We start from the raw sequence: 20,397 nt of genomic DNA, 5'->3' as shown, positions 1-20,397 counted from the left end.
GTCTTACATTTTATGCACTTCATACACTACCCAAAGTCAACAAAAACAGGTAAAAATAGAAATATAAATGTTGTGAATCATCTGGACATGCTTTTGATATCTTATCACAAACCTCACTAAATCAACTGAAATCAGTGACAAACCATTGGTACCAAGACATGATTGAAACAATTCAGCCTCATCTCCTTCTGTTTGCAAAGTATCTGAGATTCATGTGATGACAGTCCTTTTGACTAGTATATTTTTAAATATTCCATAGCTGCCTGTTGTTATCCCTGCAACATATAAGCAGGAACTGTATTTAGGAAGCATGTAGCATCTCTGGAATTCTTAGCAGAATTTATCTCTCCTGCTTTCCTGTGAAAGCATCACCCATTCTTGCCAGCCAGCTACAGTCCAGATTGTAATGGAGATATGTGGCAAAAATATCTTCCCCTGACACAATGTCCTACTGAGCAGACATGTTATTTTTTATTTAAGCTATACCTACTGCCACAAGATCAAATGAGAGCTAAAATGCTATTAATGCACTCAATGACATCTTCTTAGCATTAAATTCAGTCAAATATAGCAAGATGGAATGACAGTCTAGTCCAAATGTCCAGGGAGACCTGAGACAAGTGATTCTGAGCAGCTGCTGGCATGAAATCGAGCATTTGCAACACGTCACGAGCCTTCACATTTCAGCAGCAGTACCAGGACTGGAGGACTCATCAGTGGTCAGTACAAAAAAAACTTCCTCCCATCTCCTCCCTTTGATTCATGTGTCTCCCTGGAGCTTACATGGGATTATGTCTATTAAAACCAGAGCCTGGCTGTGGCAATGTATGCTGTTGTCTCAGAATGTGCACAAAATAAACAGCAGCTTGGCATCTGCTCTGGTCATGTTTTCCACCCACCCTGTGGTTTGTATGTTCGTGTTTTTTATGCAGAGCTGTCATTAAAACCACTGAAAGTTAACTACAATAGCTGTTAAAAGTTTGATCTTCTAAACATGTAGAAGGCCTGACCATCACAGAGAACTCCTTTCCTGTTCCTACTGCATTAACATGGAATTTAAAAGTGGTATATGCATGAGAAATCACTCGGTCCTATTCTCCATCTCCATTCTCCCCCAAAACAGTTCTACTCACACATGCAGGTAACAAAAAATTAATTGATCTCTACCAGAATATTTCTGCTGGAGATGCTTTTATTACTTCATCCTCTATTTCATGTTTATTTAGACATGATCTAAACATCATGTCTCTTAAAATCTCTCTGCATGCAAAGCAATAAATTAAATAAGTATGATAACACTGATTCTGCCAAAAGCACTTTCCCTGTTTGAAATGTAGGAAGAAAAAAATTAGGGAAGACTTTGGGATCGTGTATTTAAGGGTGAAAAGTTACTGTGCAGGAGAAATTTCAGTCAGAGGTGAGAAATGAGACTATGAGAGAGTAATAGCCCTGCGGACACCAGTACAGAAGGAAGCTCAGGAGCTGCTCCAGGTGCTGGAGCTGAGGTTTCCTGCAGCCCCTGGTGCAGCCCGTGGAGAGGCAGCAGTGCCCTGCAGCCTGGAACCCCACACCAGAGCAGGGTGATGCCTGAAGGAGGTTGTGAACTTCTGAAGCTCATGGTGGAGAAAACTCCTGGCAGGACCTGTGGACACATGGAGGGAGGAGGAGCTCGTGCCAGAGCAAAGAGTGTGAGGAGTCCTCCCCCCTAGGAGGAAGGAGCAGCAAAGATGTGGGATGAACTGACCACAGCCCCCATTTCTCACTGAGCTCACCAGTGTAGGTAGAAGCAAACACCTTGGAGAGTGACTGTCACATATTCAGGGTGAAGGATGCTCTTTTGCAATCAAATGAGAAGTGTTATGCTGGCCTGTGTGGACATAGGATGGGCTCAGAAAGCCGCAGACAGATGGCATTATACTCTGACAGGCAGGTAAAAGATTTTTGGAGCGGGCAACAAATGATGATCCAGGTACAAAGCGGAGTAAACACATGCTTTGGAAAAGGAAAATAACAGAATTGAAAAGGAAAATCACATTTTTGATGTTCAGCAGCTGTAACAGGAAGTTGTTTGAGTTGGTCAAGTGTGCCAATCACAAGGGTTTAACATTTTCTATTAGAGCCCAGTTGTGTGGATGATCACACAAGATTTTCATAGAAAAAAAAAAAAACAAAAACAAGCTCCTTCAGTATGCAGAGCTTACAGTCATTATTCCCCACAACTTCTATTTGTATTGGGATTACACCATCCATTGCCCATTTATGTTTAGGCTAAAAAAGCAGTAACATCTTGATGTTGCTGGGTAATGCCAGCTAGACTGCCTGCTTGCATTTGTCATTCTTTAAGGACCCTGCATAAGTTCAGAGCTTTTTTCTTACAAAGGGAGAAAAAAACTTTTCTCACAGAAAGCAGTAACAGATCTTCACAACATCAGCTACAAGGCTGACAATGTAGTCACAACACACACTGCAAAAAGCAGCAAAACCAGGCAGGTTTCATGCAGTCAGTAAGAACAAGAGAGTGATTTATCAGTGGTGGAAGGAGAGCAAGATGTGTGATTGCTGTTCCCATTAAAGTGCCGGGAGATACCAGCCACAGTGTCATTCCCATCCTCTTCACCAAGGAGCTAGAAAATCAGGGTCATTTATGCAGTGCAAATCCCCCACACTTTTCTCCATTAATAGTCATTCAAAACATCACCAATGCTTATGCTGTTGGCAGCCAGAGCACTAGAGAACACCAGTTGTCAGCAGAGTTGAGACACTGAAAGGCAGAAAAGCACAAAAAACCTTTTGCTTCCTTAAGGATCATTCCCAGCAGCACCCAGAGCATTCTCTCCAATGCCAGAAAATAAGGGGGAAAAGGGTCCTATACAAAGTAAACCAAAATCTGGGTATAAATAAGATGTCACTATTCATATTCAGTAGTCCAAATTATTTTAAACTAGTCAAACTATATCAGAGCCAAAAGGGAATTCATGGTTTACTCTGGAAGCTAACCTATAGTTAATACTAACTTTCCAGAAAAATCCATCACATCTCCTGTAGTGAAATTGTAGAAACATAACATCAGAGCATAGTTTGGGTTGGAAGAAACCTGAAAGATAACCTAAATTCCAAATCCCTGCCATGAGCAGTACTCCACTAGATCAGCTTGCTCAAAGCTCCACCCCAACCTGGCTCTGAACAGTGACTCCTTACGGAGTGGAACTGAGTAGAAGACATGAAAATAAAGTATAAGCCTGAAAGAAAGCAATCACAGCTTTTCATATCTATATGGTAACTGAACCTATTCTAATTTTGCAGAAAGGAAAGTTCTACTTACTCTCACAGAGACGCCTCCTCAGCTTCCCTCGAATTTTATCAATGGCGTTGTAATCAGACACATGAAACACATGAGCAGACTTGGGCTCTGAAGCAATCTCATCAAGTTCCTCTTTTAAGGCTTCTCCAACACCCACAGCAAAAATCCTAATCCCAGCCTGATGGGCTGCAGTGGCTGGATCCAAGACAAAATCCTGGCTCCTTCCATCAGTCAAAAGGATAGCCACCTTTTTAACAGTTCGGTCACTAAGTCTCCCACCAGCTTCCTTGGAAAAGCTGTAGGTGGTGATGTACCTGAGAGCATCTCCAGTGTTGGTGTTACCCCCGTAATACTGAATCTTTCGTGCAGCCTCTTTGATTTCCTCACGGGTTTTGTACTTCCCCAGGTCGAACTCTGTGGTTGGACGATCGCCGTATCGCACCACACCTACACGGGTTTTGTCTGGGCCAATCTCAAAAGTTTCCACCAAATTAGACACCCACTGACGAACTTTCTCAAAATCTTCTTTTCCAACACTGGAGGAGGCGTCCAAGAGGAAGACAAGGTCGTAGTGAACACTCTTGCAACCTGCAAGAGTGGCAGAAAGCATTCTTAAGGTGAGATGAATGCAGAGGACGAGACACACCAAATATTCCCTAGACACAGCTCCCTAGTGAGCAATTTGGAGGAGGCAGCAAACATTCTCCCAATCCTGCAGAGGAAGAGCAGATTCCCAGCCCTTCTTCCTTGTGATTCACCTCATCAGTTTCAGGACATCTACAGAGCAGCACAAACTTCATTTTGAAATGCAAACATTTCCCTTCCTTTGCTTCTAACTACTTCTACACAATCCTTCACCTACACCCTCTGCATGTACATGAAGATATTTTTCTCTGACTTCATTGCAGTGCCTTTGCTCAGTCAGTGCTCTGAAATGACCTGGACATATCAAAATCTCTGTCTTGACCTTGCCTATGTCAATCCTGACCCTGAGTCATGAAGCTTTTGTGTCCCCTCTTGCATTAATGTTATGATTCATTTATGCTTAGCTAGAAGCAGTTCCTTTCCCAGCATGATATGTTGATGTAGCAAGTCTATAACAAGATTATTTCAAATTTGAGGCTTTCTGCCACTGAGTATTGGCTAAAGGATGACTTACTGAATTTTGGAATGTGTTCCTCAACAACAAAGGGCAGCTGCCTTGTAAGGGAAAAGTTCATTTATCCTCACAACCATCCCTTTGACCCAACCATGATATTTGCAATGTGAGGGCCTGTATAATCCAAAACACAAAGCTATTTTAATTGCAACTTGCTTGCCCTATATCAATCCAGACTGGTTGTATATTTGTCAAACACTTGCCAAAAAAGTAGATATCTCAGGAGATGTTTTTTAGCTGTTTCTGGATACGTGCAAGTCAGGAAGCAGTAGATCCATTAGTAGTAGTGCCACTGAGGCCCAAGAGTTATCAACATATATCAACATAATGCCCTAACTGCACAAAATGTATATATGTATATATATATATATATATATATATATATATATATATATATATATATATACTTACATTTATTTAAACCAGTATTATAGACCATAATCCCTAATAAATTATGAGTTTTAAGATTGAAAGCTGCTCTACAAAGTCAGTTTGGTCACAGCCGCCAACCATTGCTTCTCCAGCAGTTCTTGTCCCACATTGCCTCAAAAAGTACAACTGCATATTTGAACCAGTGGAAAAATTACATATTTCCTACTGAATTCCAGCATTTGAACCTACAGGAAGGTCACAAAATCTTCTTCCACACGCAGATTTTGACACAAATTAGCTCTGGCTCTTTTGCTCATCCCAGGGTTGTGACCCTGCCCAGAATGGAAGGATTCCAGAGCAGCCCACAGCACTGTAAAGGAGGGAGTGGGTATCTCAGCTACACAGAGAGGATTTGCCTTCAGAAAAAAGTAAAAAAGAATTATAAAAGAATAGGTCAGTGCTCAAGGCATTGCATGATGACCATGAGAGTGATTGAATGTACACCTGGAGTGTGGCAGGTGATGAGAAATGAGCATCACCTGCTGCTGTGTTGATTTCTGTAGCAGAGCACATCCCAGTACACCCCAGGTGCTGCAGGGCCTGTGGGAACAACCTCTGCTCATGGGATTGGGATCACATTGGGATCTGCCCATCCACACTGGGATCTCTTTGGAAGCAACCTGTCGTTGTGGTTTAATCCCAGCTGGCAACCAAGCACCACACAGCCCCTTACTCACTGCCCTCAGCAGGACTGGGGGGGAAGAGAATTGGAAAGGTGAAAGGGGGAAAACTCATGGGTTGAGAGAAGAAATTAAAAAAAATTAAAAATAAAAAAAAATAAAATAAAATAGGAAAAAGTTGTGATGAAAAGCAAAATAACAAAGAGATATAAATAAAACCCAAGAAAGAGGAGTGATGCAAATGCAAACAGTTGCTCACCACTGACTGACTCACAGTCCCTAAGCAGGAGTCTCCAGCCAAGTGTCTCCCCACTGTTTTATTTCTGAGCATGACAGTACATGGTTTGGGATATCCCTTTGGTCAGTTAGGGGCAGCTGCACCGACTTTGTGCCCTCCAAATTTCTTGTGCTCCCCCAGCATCCTGGCTGGTGTGAAGAGGAATAAAAAAGCCTTGGCTCAGTGTGAGCTCTGCTCAGCAGCAACAAAAACATCCCTGTGTCATCAACACTGTTTCCAGCAGAAATCCAAAGCACAGTCCCAGAGCAGCTACTGTGAGGAAAATTAACTGTATCCCAGCCAAAACCTGCATGTGGGACTGTGTTCTGGGATAGCATTTTGTGAGTCAGGGAGTGCTTGTCTCTAACTCCAGAGCAAGTCTGTCTGGGAAAACTCTCTCAAAGGCAATCTGAGAGTGGAGATGATGGTTTATATAATTTTATATTATGGCATGCAAGTTACATTACGTCTGTGTATATCAGCTGCTTGCAAGTGTGGTTCTGCTTGATTTTTGGAGAATATAAAAGATTAACAGTAAAAGGTAAGAAAACACTTCCCCACCTCACCCTGTTGCTAAATTCATTATTATATTAATCTATTCTGGCTGAAAGAATGTTGATTAGGTGAGACTAACTAGAGAGAAAAATCCACAAGGTACAGACCTTCCTGTTACTTATTTTAATGACTCTCAGCAGGTGAGACAACAGCAATTTTGAACAAACAGAACAGACAGAATGAATTCTGTCTGTGTTCAAGGGCAATGAGCCTTAAAACAAGGGGGAGTTAAGGCCTAAAAAGTGATGCCTATTCAAGGCAGCATTGAAGGGAAGAAAAACATGGTCTTCCAGGATAATTTTTTTTTTGGCATTGGTGATTCTTTGCTTACAGACCTGGTGGCAGGGAGATAAAATGCTGCAGAAATGCTTTTAGTAAATATTAATCTGCATTTTTAGCACTCGAATGTCAACTGCTGGACAAAATTGATTGTTTTCCAAGAATGCTATGACAGTACTTTTTACTGGCAGAAACAATTCAGCTTATGTTAAGGGACTATGGGAGATAACTCATAGAAAACAAAATTTCAGTTTTGTAATTGCAGGAACACTCTCTGGGAGCATGATTCAAGGAGTTGTGTTCATCTACTCAGACACAGAACCAACTGTTTTGCAATATTACCTTTAAATATAGTTCACAAACAAGCCATAAGCCCAAAATTATTTAAAGCAAGCACAGAATGAACATATAAATGGTTTCACTATATTCTGCCTGTGACAGGTCCAGAAGCAGAGAAAAAAAAAAGTGAGATTTCACTTTGGTAACTAAGTATCTATTCCTGGAAAACTTCACCCAAAAAACCATAGAGATCACATAAGAAAGCTGTAAGCAGCTAGTCCTTAAACTGAAAGAAGGTCTGAAAAAGCCTTTTTCTTTCTTATAAATTACCCAAGCCTACAGAATAGCAGCTTTCCTAGAAAAAGAGACAAAAAACCTCCATCTCAAAATGTCTTTAGACATAAAAAATTGTGTGGGTCTATAACCATTTTTGATTTGAGTTGTGGCATCACTGATGTCAGATAACTCTTCTTGATGCTGCACAAAAACCAGTGTGTCCTTGTCAAGGATCCCTGTAAGAACAGTCCCTCAGCTACATCATCCTCTAATGCACCCAGTGGCATTTGGGGGAAAGTGTTCATGAGCCCAGGCCAAAAGCTGTGCCAGAGTCCATGCTAATAACTAGACAGCAGAGAAACATAGAATCCTAGAGTCATTTAGGTTGGAAAAGACCTTTAAGATCATGAAGTTCAACCATTAGCCCAACATTGTCAAGTCCATCACTAAACCATATCCCTAAACACCACATCAAGACATCCTTCAAATATCTTGAATCAAGGGAGGGCATGAACAGTGTCCTGGCCCTGTTTATCTCACAGGAAAGTCACAGCCAGGCAGAAGATTCACCAGGTCTCATCTGACACCCACAGGAGGCGATGAAGAAGTGATCTCCATGCCAGTGTGGGGTAGATGGAGCACATCCAGAGCAAACTGTGGTGAACTGCTCCCCTTGCTGTGGGCAGCTGAGCTAAACTTTCTAAGCCTGCAACAGAACAAAAGACCCCAGGTAAATCACAGCCTCGACCCCCTGGCTTTCTCCATCCCTAAGGTCTCTTTTATGTATTTCCAGCAGTAAATGTCTTGGGCTGTTTATAGATTTCCTCCCAGAACTGATGGCTTCCCAGCCATAGGAGATCTGCAGCAGCCCCAGGGCGTGAGGCAGTAAACTGAACGCGTACCTGCTCTTTGTGCCTCGGTTCTCTCCCCGCTGAACACAAATGTGAGAAGAACCAAGAGATGGGGCACGCGGCACCTTCCCATCATGGACATATCCATATCTCTTTTCTCACATCAGCTCCTCTTTTCTCCGTGGTGCGAAGCTTGCTAGAAATCCAACCCACAGCCTAGAAAGGGAAATAAAGAGCAAGTGTTATCTCACAGCAACACAAACGGCAGTAATGATGCAAGTCATGAGAGCAACGTTTTGGAGAGTCGCCTCTTCTGCCTGTCATTTTACTTGACTAGACATAAACTGCTCAGACAAAGAGGCAGGAGTTCACCTACTTTTCAAAAGCTATACTCGTTCACTGGCTCTATTCACTGTGAAGCAGCTGAATGGAAACAGGAGGGAGATTACCAGATTATTATACTTTAATTGAGCCCACTGCCAACTACACAATCAGCGCACTGGAGTGGAAACCATTCCTGACCTGGCCCTCCCACGCATTCATCATTAGGAGATACACAGCACAGAGCCCAGATACAAACCACTACAAATCACACACACAACCCGTTGCCACTTCACCCATCACTGCTTTTCTGGAGCCCCAAAGCTCCAGATAAGCTAAAAATACACCACTGTTTTCATGTATATATTTGTTGCCATCAGTCCTTCTTTGTAGGACTGAACTCAGCAGTTTCAAAATGTGTCTTTCCGCTATTTAGCTAAAAGATGTGCAAAAGCTCAGGGTTATGTTCAATACAAGCTCTTTGGTTTGAGTTGACTTTGAGTCGAGTCACTGAAGTCAGAAGGTATTGTAAGAAGGCAGGCAAAGTGGCTGGGATGTTAAAAGTTAAGTTGTGCTTTCTAACACTAGATCAACACTTTAAAAATTATATGTTTTTGCTCTTGTTTTATTATTTTTATTATATCATAAAGTCATTGCAGTTTGATCTACGGTTTGCACACCCATAAGGTAGAAACCAGCTTCCACTCTGCAGCTCTCACTGCCTGAGGCATTATTTTCAAAAACTTTTTCCCGTCTTCTGATTCCTTTTTTTTCCTCTTTAAGGATTCTAATGATTTCTTTGTCCATTTTCTTGGGGAAGTTCTGCCTTCTTGGTGTTTTAATATGCACGTCTGCTTCACACTCTTGATAGCTGGGTAGAAGTCATGAAGGGGACACTGTCTGATGTAGTTCATTGCTGCAGGGTCAATTATCCCTTCTAGGGTATTTTTTTTCAAAGCAATAAGGTTCTGTGGGAATCACAGACAGGAAGAATGGTGGCATCAGCATTTGTTCAAAACCCGTTTTGATCAGTCAGATGCTGGGCCTATCTCTACCATGTATCTCAGCATGTTGTGCTGGTTTAGGAAATTAAAAAGGGGAAAAACCTTATGAAGTTGTCAAGATGTCGTTATAAATTCTTATCCCCACAGAAAAATGCAGGCTCTTTCCAAAAGATAAAAACCAGGTTATTTTCAGAAGCCCATATCATATGCAGACAAGAAGAAAAGCAATACATATAATAAACCCTTCATTGCAAATAAAATTTGGAAGTATTTGCCAGCAGCGGAACACAAATACAAGATTTAAAAAAAATTAAATCATACTTATTCATGTACCAGCCCTAAATACAAAGAATACAATCAGGTGCTGTAGTTTACACCTCAGCCAGATGATGTCCCTACCAGACAGTGAGGTGTTCAGATTTGAGCCAGCTGGAAAAGGCTGCAGGGTAAAAAAGGCATGAAAATACCACTGTGCCCTACAGGAGTTAGAATTTCCTTCTAAATAAGTCTGTTATTGAAATACCAACCAGGCAGCCGCCTGCAGAGGGATCAAGACAGGCATTACTTAAAATATCTGTGTGAGCCTTCAGCCCAAGGTTTTTGCTCCCCTGGATTTTTTTAGGAAACATTGTTTGTGGGTACAAGTGATGGGACAGCAGGTTCGTGGCAGCAGCAAGAGCTGGGAAACCAGATCTGCCAAGCGACATCCTGCACTTCCAGGGCCGAGCTCAAAACGTCCTTTCTCTGCGTCTGGGCTTGCACGGCTGTGAAGTTTTATAAATAAGTTCTTAAAAACAGTCTTGGCCAGCTGCTAACCTACATGAGGCCAGGATAAAAGGAGCAGAGCACCAGCTGGTGTCAGTCAGCAGAACAGCTCTGGCTCTGAGCAGCAGACGCAGCTTGGTGGATGGGGATCACTTGGTACATGTGAGATTCTACCCCAGAAGAAGGACTTCCTCCATGGCCAGGCCTGAGGGCTCTGTCTCTAAGGGCTCATTCATCTCCCCTCCTTGCCAAAACACTTCCAGGACTCATTTCTGCATTTTGAATGCTGCAAGGTGTCTCAGAACAGCCATTTAGGCTAAAAATAGTGGCAAAAAAAAGCCACAGATCAAATTAGAACATCTGTTTAAAATCTATAATCATAACTTGTGGTAGCTTTAATACACATTTATGGTTTAATATTATTCTTGCATTCAGGCCAAAATATATAATTTTATCCATTTTTACAGCATAAAGAATTGAACCAAGTCTCTTAATTTGCAACTACTTTATGTACAAATATATCAGTGACAGAAAATTGTCCCATGCACATCAACAGGACTCATGCGATGGCAACAAAGTCTTCAGAGGTGTTAGAAGAAAGGTTGGAAATATATTTTTAGTGGTGGGTTTTCCACACTTGTTTCTTTCCCACCTCAGTCAGACACTTTGAGACTGAGCCAAGTTAGAAATTGCAGCAGCTGACCACTATTCATTTCCCTTTCCAGGAGAAATAGTCAAAAAGGAATCAAAACTGGGACAGTTTAGGTTTCAGGGTGATGCAAGACTAAGAAATTATCTTTATTTAACCCTATTTCCAAATAGAAAACATGGAATTTTTTTTAATTGCTATTATTTTTAGTTCAGCCTATCATGTGGGAATAATTTTGTCCAAATAGGCCTAAGTCAACGTACATCACTTAAAAATACCTCCCATTTTATTTTTATTTCACGAACAGCACTTTGAGATTCCCTTGTGATGCATTAAGGGATATTGCAAAAAGAACTGACAAATCCTGTCACGTCTGAGTTTATTACTGAATTGAGGACTGAGCCTCCATTTTTAATACTTTAATGGGAAAAACTGAAGTGAATACTTCTGGCTACATGCAAACATGATGTGGGAATGGCATCCTGGCTGAGAAGCTGGTGAATGTTAGAGTGAGCTCTCTACTCTCAAAATACAAGCACAGCATAAAGCTATTCATACCATCTCACAGCTGAACAAACAATATGCAAAAGATAGGCATAAGTTCTATATGACTTTCAGCTTCAGAATGGCTTTTGGGGGGGTTAGTGTAGAGTTTTAGGTCAGTTATAATCCATGGTAAGGTCTCTCTAGTTTTGAACCATAAGTAAATACACTTAAGGGAATGTAGGGCAAAAAATATCAATTTAAAAAAAAAAAAAAAAAAAGAGCAAAAAGAGCCAAAGGAGAACTCAGACTTCTGATCTCAACACTGTGATTCGGCAAACAAGGATGAAAAACTTTTTTGTGGAAAATGAGAAGCAAAATTGTTTGTTTAGGAGTGGTATCCTTAAAAAATAAAAAGACACAGAGGGGGGCAGAGAAGAAAACTTCATGGTACTTCAAGGAGAAGTAATTTGCACTGGCTCTGGATATACCCCATTTGAGTCTCTCCAGACCCTGTTCTTCTGTCCTGGTTTGAGAGACTCCACAAACAGCAAAACCCACGTGAGTTAGAGATGGAACAACACAGAACACTTTCTGTGATTGCCTTCATTCTTCAGAGGAGTGATTCAGCCACAAATATCCATAAAACAAAACAAAATAAACCTGGAGTCACAGTAAGATGAGCATTTCAGGAGTGTGATTTAATAAAACTTTTTCTATCTCATGCGAGCAAAAGTTCAAAGACCCTACAGGGACAGTACAAAGACCACTGAATCAAAGTTGAATGCTAAAAGTATGCCCAGTTATGTACTTTAGACTCCTCATTAAAATATTCAAGCTCTTACTTGCATTTTACTAAATTATAGCACTGAACTCTTTGTCTTACTGTTAAATTCAAGGGGGGCTGATTCTATTATTGTGCTTGATTTCATCTATTCGTCTGCTGCCACTGAACATCACCATATGCCATATAAATGTTGTAACTATGCTGGCATTCATAATGTGATTTTAAATGTCTTTGGTATGCTCCTCTGAAGAAGAGGTTAGCCGGGGGTGAAAAAGACAGTGTCCAATTATACAGCTTTTCACACACACACAAAAAAGAAAAACAAATATAAAACCCAGCACACTAATACATCTGACATCTTAGTAGAGTCAGCTTGTTGATTGTGCCTCTTCCAACTACTGAACTAAGCAATTTAATTATCTAAATTATTGCTGATATGAGCAGGAAGCCAACTGTATAAAAGAAGGACAGGACTTTCTTCCCTGCTGATCATCCCATGCGGCCGTATATCTTTGTTCGATGATTTTTAAAGAAATCATCCAATGGCATTTCTGGAAGATGTGCATCTTCCCAGGCCTGATCCAAAGCCAACTGTAGTTAATGAAAAGAGGGACACTGATTTCAGTGGGCATTGTTTAACAACCCATGTGAATAAAAGAGCAGAAAATTCTCTGCTATCACCAGAGCTATTCCGCTCAACTACAACTGAGCCAAAGTCTGCTGAAATCAAGGAGGAGACTGTCAGCAGACCCACAGAATATTGGATGAAACCATTCATGCACCCTGCTAGCAAAAATTCTTCAATCTCTGCTCTAAGTGCTGGTGAGGCTGCAGGGGGTGGACAAGCTCTTCATTTGCAATGATAGAATCACAGAATTGTTTGGGTTGGAAGGGACCTTCATGATGATCTCATTCCAACCCCTGCCATGCACAGGGACACCTTCCACTACACCAGGATGCTCAGAGCCCCATCCAGCCTGGTCTTGAACACTTCCAGGTATGGGGAGTCCATAGATTCTCTGGGTTCACTTTTAAGAGCAACTTCTCTCCCAATCCCTAAAAAACTGATCAGAGTGATGGTTAACATGAATGTGAGCCAAAACAATCTGTCAGCTTTATGGGAGATGAAATAGGGTGGTGGAAAAGATCATATCCCATCGATTTGTTTGCCTTAGCTGAACTCTATTACTGCCCTTAAGTACTTGGTGCTGGAACTGCCCAGACCCATGAATGATTAATATTGCTGCAAGTGGAAGTGTTTGATTGTGCGAGAAATAAAGCACATACTGATAATTTAGGAGGGGAAAAATAATACATAGCTGTTCCCTAAGTGACAGGTACCTGTCCAGAAGAGAGAACAAAACAGGAGTTGAGTGGGAAAAAATATCCTAAAAAGGAGTGTAACCAAGAGTCCTAGAGGGCCATGCAGCACACTCCAAGGATTAACTCAACACGGGCACTTCCTAATCTGCAGCATGAGAAATGTTCCTTTAACCTCTGTGGTGCTGCACACGCACACACAAGGAACCCTGAGAGAAGGTCAGAATTAGAATTCAGCCACTCTTGACTCCTTAACCTATGCTTGGATCATGCATTCCACAAATTGACCCCTCATAAATGCATTTACCACAGACACTTTAAAACAAGCCCTTACTGGTTGTCTGCCAAATTGCCACTATTCTAAAACACCCTCACTGCTAGAAAGGAACTTTGCAGTGTATTTTTGCCTGCAGCAGCCACACAGTATCTGCAGGCTGAAACCTTGATGCAATATCCCCAAGTATAACTTTTCAGTGTTTTGCCCAGAGGAATTAACTCCAGATTTAAACTGTACTCTTGCATATCAAGCTTAGAAATCTTCCTACTGTATGTCTAAGAAAACCCCAAGGTAACCTGCAATCAAAATCTGCGTGACAAACTCTCTCTTCGGCTTTGGCATCATTGACCAGACTGTCAGTAAAATCTCCACTGCACCCTATAAATGCATGTGTTTATGGACCAGCCAAATCCGTAAAGACCCCTTCTCACTTCAGCTAAGAAGGAGTTTGGATTTAAAAAGCAGTTCTACATCTGAAAGGCTGGTTCTGTATAAAACACAGTTGCTCAAGCATTTGGCAAGCCTGACTGAAAGAGTTATCAAGGAAAAGACCCACAGGAGGAGTCTCAGAGTATATGTGAGGTGGAAGGGATTAGAAGAACTGATAAGGGGAGGCTGATAAGGGGAAGTTTTGCATATCTGATCTGGGAAGACAATGCCTGAAAGCAGAGTTTGCCCAAGATCCAGGCACCAGCACCTGTAGCACTTGTACTGACAGCTTCTCTCACCACGTTTATTTACTCGCTGGCAAAGGCAGGAAGAATATATCGAACTTGAAACTGAAGCATTGGTTCAATGCTTCCGGATTTATTTTTTTTTTATTTTTTTTAATTTTTATAGCAAAGTAGCCTCTCAGGGCTGCATTTTATTTTAAACAATTTTTTTCCCCTCAGTTGTTACTTACTTCCCACTGCAAAGCTGTAGCCTGCACCTCTGTAGCATGGACCAGGGAACTAGCAACAGAACAGAATACTCAGAGGTCAGTTGACTTATCATAGTCTCATTTGCACTATCCTCTTCTACCCCCAAAATATTCTCAAGTATATAATTCAAGTCACATAGATTGCAAGTCAATTATGAAAAATATTCTGCCTCTGCAACGGCTCATCTTTTGGGGGTGAAAATCCATTTGAATCTTGTGCATATAAACACAATAATATTATTAGCTACATAAACATTTAGGAATGCTTTTGGGGAAAACACACTCCAAACTACATTACCAAGTAGCTGCTGCACAGCTCACCCATCCTAATAATGACTGTATTGCACACGGCTAAGTCAGAAAACTTTGCCCATTATTTTTTGTCTTCTTCTTTTAAACCTAGCACAATGCTGAAATGTCTCTCATGCTGTTGCTGAAGCAGAGTTTGCAGCACGCAGATGTCCTGGAAATGGAAAATCCATCAGCTGAAGATAATACAAGGCACACTGACTGTTCAGGGTAATAAATAACATTATTCCCAGAGCTTCATACATTTAAATTAACCTCCATGTCTGTCTGCAGGGTGTCCAGATTAAAGAGTGATACAAGCAAGGCAAAGACCAAAATGATGTCCAAAAGCATTATGGTAGGAACAGTTTGTGATGGAGTGGAAAATCCTGAGATTTTTCCTCAGTGCTGCATGTTCAAACTCTCCTTAGTGCAGTATGTATGGAGCATGTTGATTTTGTACAGGGTCACAGAACACCAGTCCTTTGGCCTAAGCCCTGTAAACCTGTACTGGCAAAGTCCTACAAATCCCATTTCCTCTCAAGAAGAGGCCAAACTGTTCCAACCTACATTAGCTATTAGGAAGAAGCCCTTAACACTGAGGCCCTGAAGGCTATTCAATATGAGAGTACTCCACTCTTACAGGGCCAATTTCCTGCTTTTTATATCCTCATGGAAGTTCTTACAGCTCTTGGAATGAAATTTAATATTTTCTTTTTTAGTACAGTCGAGGATTATGTCAGTAAAAAGACCCATATGTAATGGCTTTATATAGTTAGTGAGCAGAGCTGGAGCGAGGAATTGGGATGGGGTAACAGCCTAAATCTATTTGGAAAATAGGCAACATACTTTCTAACAAAGAGAAGCCTGGTGAACGCATTTCCCAGAACTCTTAACTGGGGCAAGGAAGAATTGCTTTGCATTCCTTGCTCTGCGCCTTATGATAATGGCCTGGATAAGCAGAATCCCTACAAACTCCAGAAATGAGCTCATACCCATTGTCTGTCACTCTCAGGGTTATTAACAGGGCCGTGCTAATTGGAGACGTACCACACACTCACCTACCACTTCCCAACATTTCTGCTGAACTATCCAGATGACAGAAAATTTCCCAAATACAGGGACATGAGTGCCTCCTTCTTGAACCACGTGGGTGAGTTCCTCCATGTGTTCCAAAAAGATGATGGACTCCTAATGCAATGAAAGTTTGTTCAGAAACAACACCTGCATTTGGTTAAGGGACTTAGTACTGCAGAGCCTTTCCATGGTCTAATTTGCATGGTCTTTACCTTTATAATGAAACCCAGAAATCTACAGTGGACACCAACACACCAGCAAAAGTGAAGGATCTGTGAATAAAGGCCATGAAAATAAGAGGTACCTGTCATTACTTGTGGCGGTACAGATAGCAGGGTTGCATCCTCAGCTCTGAACCTCTCCCTCTCCATGCAGCACTCCCATTGTGTATTCACTGCCTGAAACCCACCCAAGATGAGAATCTCCATGCTCTCCTTCACTGAGAGCAAGCATGGCCATTTCTCTTTTCAAACACCACAGTGAAAAAGGACAACTGAACAGATACTGGCAGCTTGCAAGGAACCCCTTCTCGCCAGGTATTCTAGAAACAGGCCAGTCTTTACCTCCTTGTTGCAGCAGGGCCCCAGGGTAAAAGCAATTCACAGTTGACATTGCAACAAAGCATTTTGAGAACTGACCCAACACAAAAGGTGGCACTGGAACTGATGTAGGATTGCCACTTAATTTCTCATAATTGTATAACTCAAATCATTTAAGGCAGAGGCAAATCTTGGAAGCCCCAACAGCATAACCCCAAGGTTAGACATCTTACCCAGCTGAGGTGTCTGAAAGGTGAGGAGGTTCCACAGAGGATTTAAGACTGAAAATCTTGGAAGCAAATGCCTCCAGTCTCTTTTTGGTTCTGACCTGAAAGGTTTCTCTTTCCTGTGAAAGGAGTTGGGCTAAGAGGAGGCGGAAAGAATCATCTCCTCTGACCACAAAGTCCTGCATAGTGATGTCTTCGCTATAAGCAGATTCCTATAAAATGAGAGAAATAAGAAGTGTGGCCTCAGTGCAGGACAGTTTTGAGTGAAGACAAGTTGGATCTTTGATGTCTCAGCCACCTCTGCCCACCACTGTGGCCACCATCAGCATGGGAGAGGCAGGTTAGGGGAACACAGGGGAGACAAGCAGAAGCAGGGTTTATCAAGTGTCAGAGATCCTAAATCCAAGATTGAGATACCAAAAAGCATTTACTCCTCTCAGTTTCTGAATGTGACATTGTCACAGACATGCAGGAAATCACTGACTTTGAATTATTCCATGATTTTACTGTGATCCCAGCAGAAGAAGACCTGCAGGAAAATTCTGCCTTGTCACTTTTATTGTCATTTCTGACCCCAGGGCTGTGAGTAAGATGGAAAACTAAATAAGACGGGATGGATGGATCAAGAGCAGCCCTGCCAAGAGGGAGTTGAGGATGCTGGTGGATAAGAATATGCAGCCCAAAAATTCTACCAAATCCTGGTCTGCATCAAAAGCAGAGTGGCCAGCAGGCCAAGGGAGGTGATTCTGCTCCTCTACTCCACTCTCATGAGACCCCATTTAGAGCAACACTGGAAGAACATTGACCTGTAGGAGTGAGTCCGCAGGAGGCCACAAAGAGGATTAGAGGGATGGAGAACATCTCGTGTGAGCAAAGACTCAGATAATTGGAATTGTTCAGCCTGGAAAAGAGAAGGCTCTAGGAAGACATTATAGCAGCCTTCCAGTACCTAAAGAGCAGAAGGGGGGCTTTTATCAAGGCTAATACAGTGATAGAACAAGGGATAATGGCTTTAAGCTGAGAGAGGGCAGGTTTAGATTTGATATTAGGTAGAAATTCTTTACTTTGAAAGTGGTGAGGCACTGGCACAGGTTGGCCAGAGAAGTTGTGGATATCCTACACCCTGGAAGGTTCAAGGCCAGGTTGTCTGGGGCTTGGAGCAACCTGATCTAGTGGAAGGTGTCCCTGCCCATGGCAGCGAGGTCAGGACTTGGTGACCTTGAAGGTCCCCTCCAACCCAAACTATTTTATGATTCTATGAAAACAGAAGATGATCTGAAGACACTGAAGGAAAGTACAGCAAATAAGGACAGCAGTAAATTGAATAGGAAAATATGTAGCTGGAGAAAACATGGAAATTATCCCTATTTTCTAACAGGAAGGGCTCTCTTCATCACTGTCACTCACACAAAAAGGATAAGATACAAAAACTTGTGCTCTGTGGCCCACACAGCTCTTACACCAGGCAACTGACAGAGCCAAAAGGGCTGTCAGGAGCTGGTAAGAGATTGCAGCTCTGCCTGTCTGTGCAGATGGCAAGGGGTTTGACAATGACAGATCAATAATTCTGATGTTGACTGGAAGGGTTTTGGGCCATTTCAGCTCTCTCTCTGTCCTATCCTCTCCACTCTGCTTCCTTCCTTTTCATTCTTCATGCAAGTTTCAGAAACAGCAGGGGGAAAAGAGAAAGCAAAAGAGGAGTGGGCCATGAAAGAAAAAAACGGAATTTACAGATCACATGAATGAAACATGAAACAACATCACACTCAGGTCTTCCTAATATTATCATTTCTTCATATTTAAAATTTTCACAATTAACTGTAGAAAGAAGTGCCTCAAACTGTCTCAAAAAGACCTGAAACTCCAAAAATTACTTAATTCCATTTTCCCTACCTCTTCATATGGAATATCCTGAATTTTTACCTTAAAATAAGAGAGAGCTATTGCATAGATAATATAGGTATCAAAGATTTTACTTGATAGTTGGGGAGATGGTATTTTGAAATGGATAGGGACGTAGCATGTTTTCAGGAAAATAATAACAAAAATCAAAATTAGAAAATTTGGTGGAAGAGAAAGGACATGGAAAAGTTGTAGAAATGGAAAAAAAATACCTACTTAGACAGCAGTGCTAGAATTTAAACAAATTAAAGCCTAAATTAAATGCAAAGCCTAGTTTCAAATAGTCTCACATTATTCTCTTTTTCTTAAGACATAGCAGAGCTCTGGTTGGGATTTATCCCATTTAAGTTTAGGCTGTAGGTGTCTAAGTAACATTTTATGTGGTTTAATACTTAAGCTCCTTTCAAGTTCATGGAGAGAAAAAAAAATAAAAAAATCCATACCCAGATTGATTTTCTCTCTTTCTCATGAGGAAGTGTAAAATAAATTAACTACTCACAAGAAGTTCTTATTTTCCCCAGACACAATAAAAGAAGCTTAGACAAAGAGCAAAGATTTAGATATTGGTGTCTCAACAGAAACCAATATTTCAGTACACGTCTATCTGGTCAAGGTGACATAAGAAATTCAGCCAAAAGCAGCATCAGCTAAAGATAGTAAAGGTAGCGATAGGAAACTTTATCAAGTTCAGAGGCAGAGAATGAATAGACTGGAGTGCAAAGTCTTTGCCTAATGGGGAACAGAAGAAGCACATCTTGACTTCTAAACATGCTTCGTGAATGATGAAATTGTACAAGAAAAGCAAGTTTGGGGAGAACTAAAATGGAGCTAGGAAAAGCAATGTCTTTTTGAACTTTGACACTAGTTTTCAGTTACAGGGAGAGCTTAAGAACATTCTGTGTAGGGTTTAGTCTAGTTTCTGGGTGAATTATAAAGATATGGAAATCATAACTATGAGGCAGTCTTGGATTATCCAAAGGGTTAAATTTCACTCTGAGTTTTCTCTGTCCTTGCACTGGATTGGATGAACCCAGCCCTGAGGCTCAACTGACCCAGATGCCAGCAGGTGATGCTTTGCTCTCATTGACTGCAGGGAGGCTCTGGAGCCCTCACCAGAAAAATAAAAGGCACAAAAAGGCCCTGAGCACTTTGGCCTTTCTACATCTGTTTTGTCACTAGATTTCCTGCTCCACTCAGGAGCAAGAAGGTACTTTGCTTTCTTTTCCTTTTGATGCCAAGGAAAATACCAAAGTACTAATATATTGCCATGGGCAGACATGCACATGAATTGACTTTGTATTCAGATAAGCAAATATTTCCATCACAGTTGCTGTCTGAAGAGTAACTGTTTTAATCTATCTGTTGCCAAATAAATTTTAAAAAAAGAAAAAAAAAAAGAAGAGGGTGTGATTGTGCTTGTTTTACTGCTTTGTCTTTGTTAGAAAAACTGACAGCCTGTTCTTTAAAACAGGTGTTACAACTTGTTTTCCACAGATACATACAAGATCTAATTTGATGTGTGAAAGTTTGTCATATTCATGTCAATGTATTCAAAGACCAACACTTATTTATAGATGTGTACAGCTGAAAGAGACAAAGTGCAGTCTAACCTCCCAGCCAAGATAAGTCCAAAATTATTCTTAATAATTCCAGTATATCATCTATACCTTGTTCAAAGTTGCAGTACTTTTCCTGATCTATAGAACTATTGGTTTTGATTTATGAGACAGAACATTCCCTCACTAGGGCTAGAAAGCTGTTTGAGTGCTCAGCTACCATCACCTGATGCACTTGTTCTCTACAATGA

General features: G+C 41.3%; 1 protein-coding gene across 1 annotated transcript in view; it reads right to left on the bottom strand.

The window, feature by feature from the left end:
• Positions 1 to 20,397, bottom strand: part of COL22A1 (collagen type XXII alpha 1 chain) — a 240,622-nt gene that overhangs the window by 204,180 nt on the left and 16,045 nt on the right. Inside the window, exons 2-3 of the mRNA XM_014258290.2 lie at positions 8,081 to 8,245; positions 3,323 to 3,889 (exon numbers count right to left, since the gene is read on the bottom strand). Of these exons, the coding sequence (XP_014113765.1) occupies positions 3,323 to 3,889; positions 8,081 to 8,177 (664 nt within the window). The 5' untranslated portion in view covers positions 8,178 to 8,245. The remainder of the gene's footprint in view (positions 1 to 3,322; positions 3,890 to 8,080; positions 8,246 to 20,397) is intronic.

Source organism: Pseudopodoces humilis, chromosome 1 (assembly GCF_049639895.1).
Source record: "Pseudopodoces humilis isolate 2021_Gansu_Grassland_sample_001 chromosome 1, ASM4963989v1, whole genome shotgun sequence".
Lineage (NCBI taxonomy): Eukaryota > Metazoa > Chordata > Aves > Passeriformes > Paridae > Pseudopodoces > Pseudopodoces humilis.
This window is presented reverse-complemented; position numbering and strand designations above follow the sequence as displayed.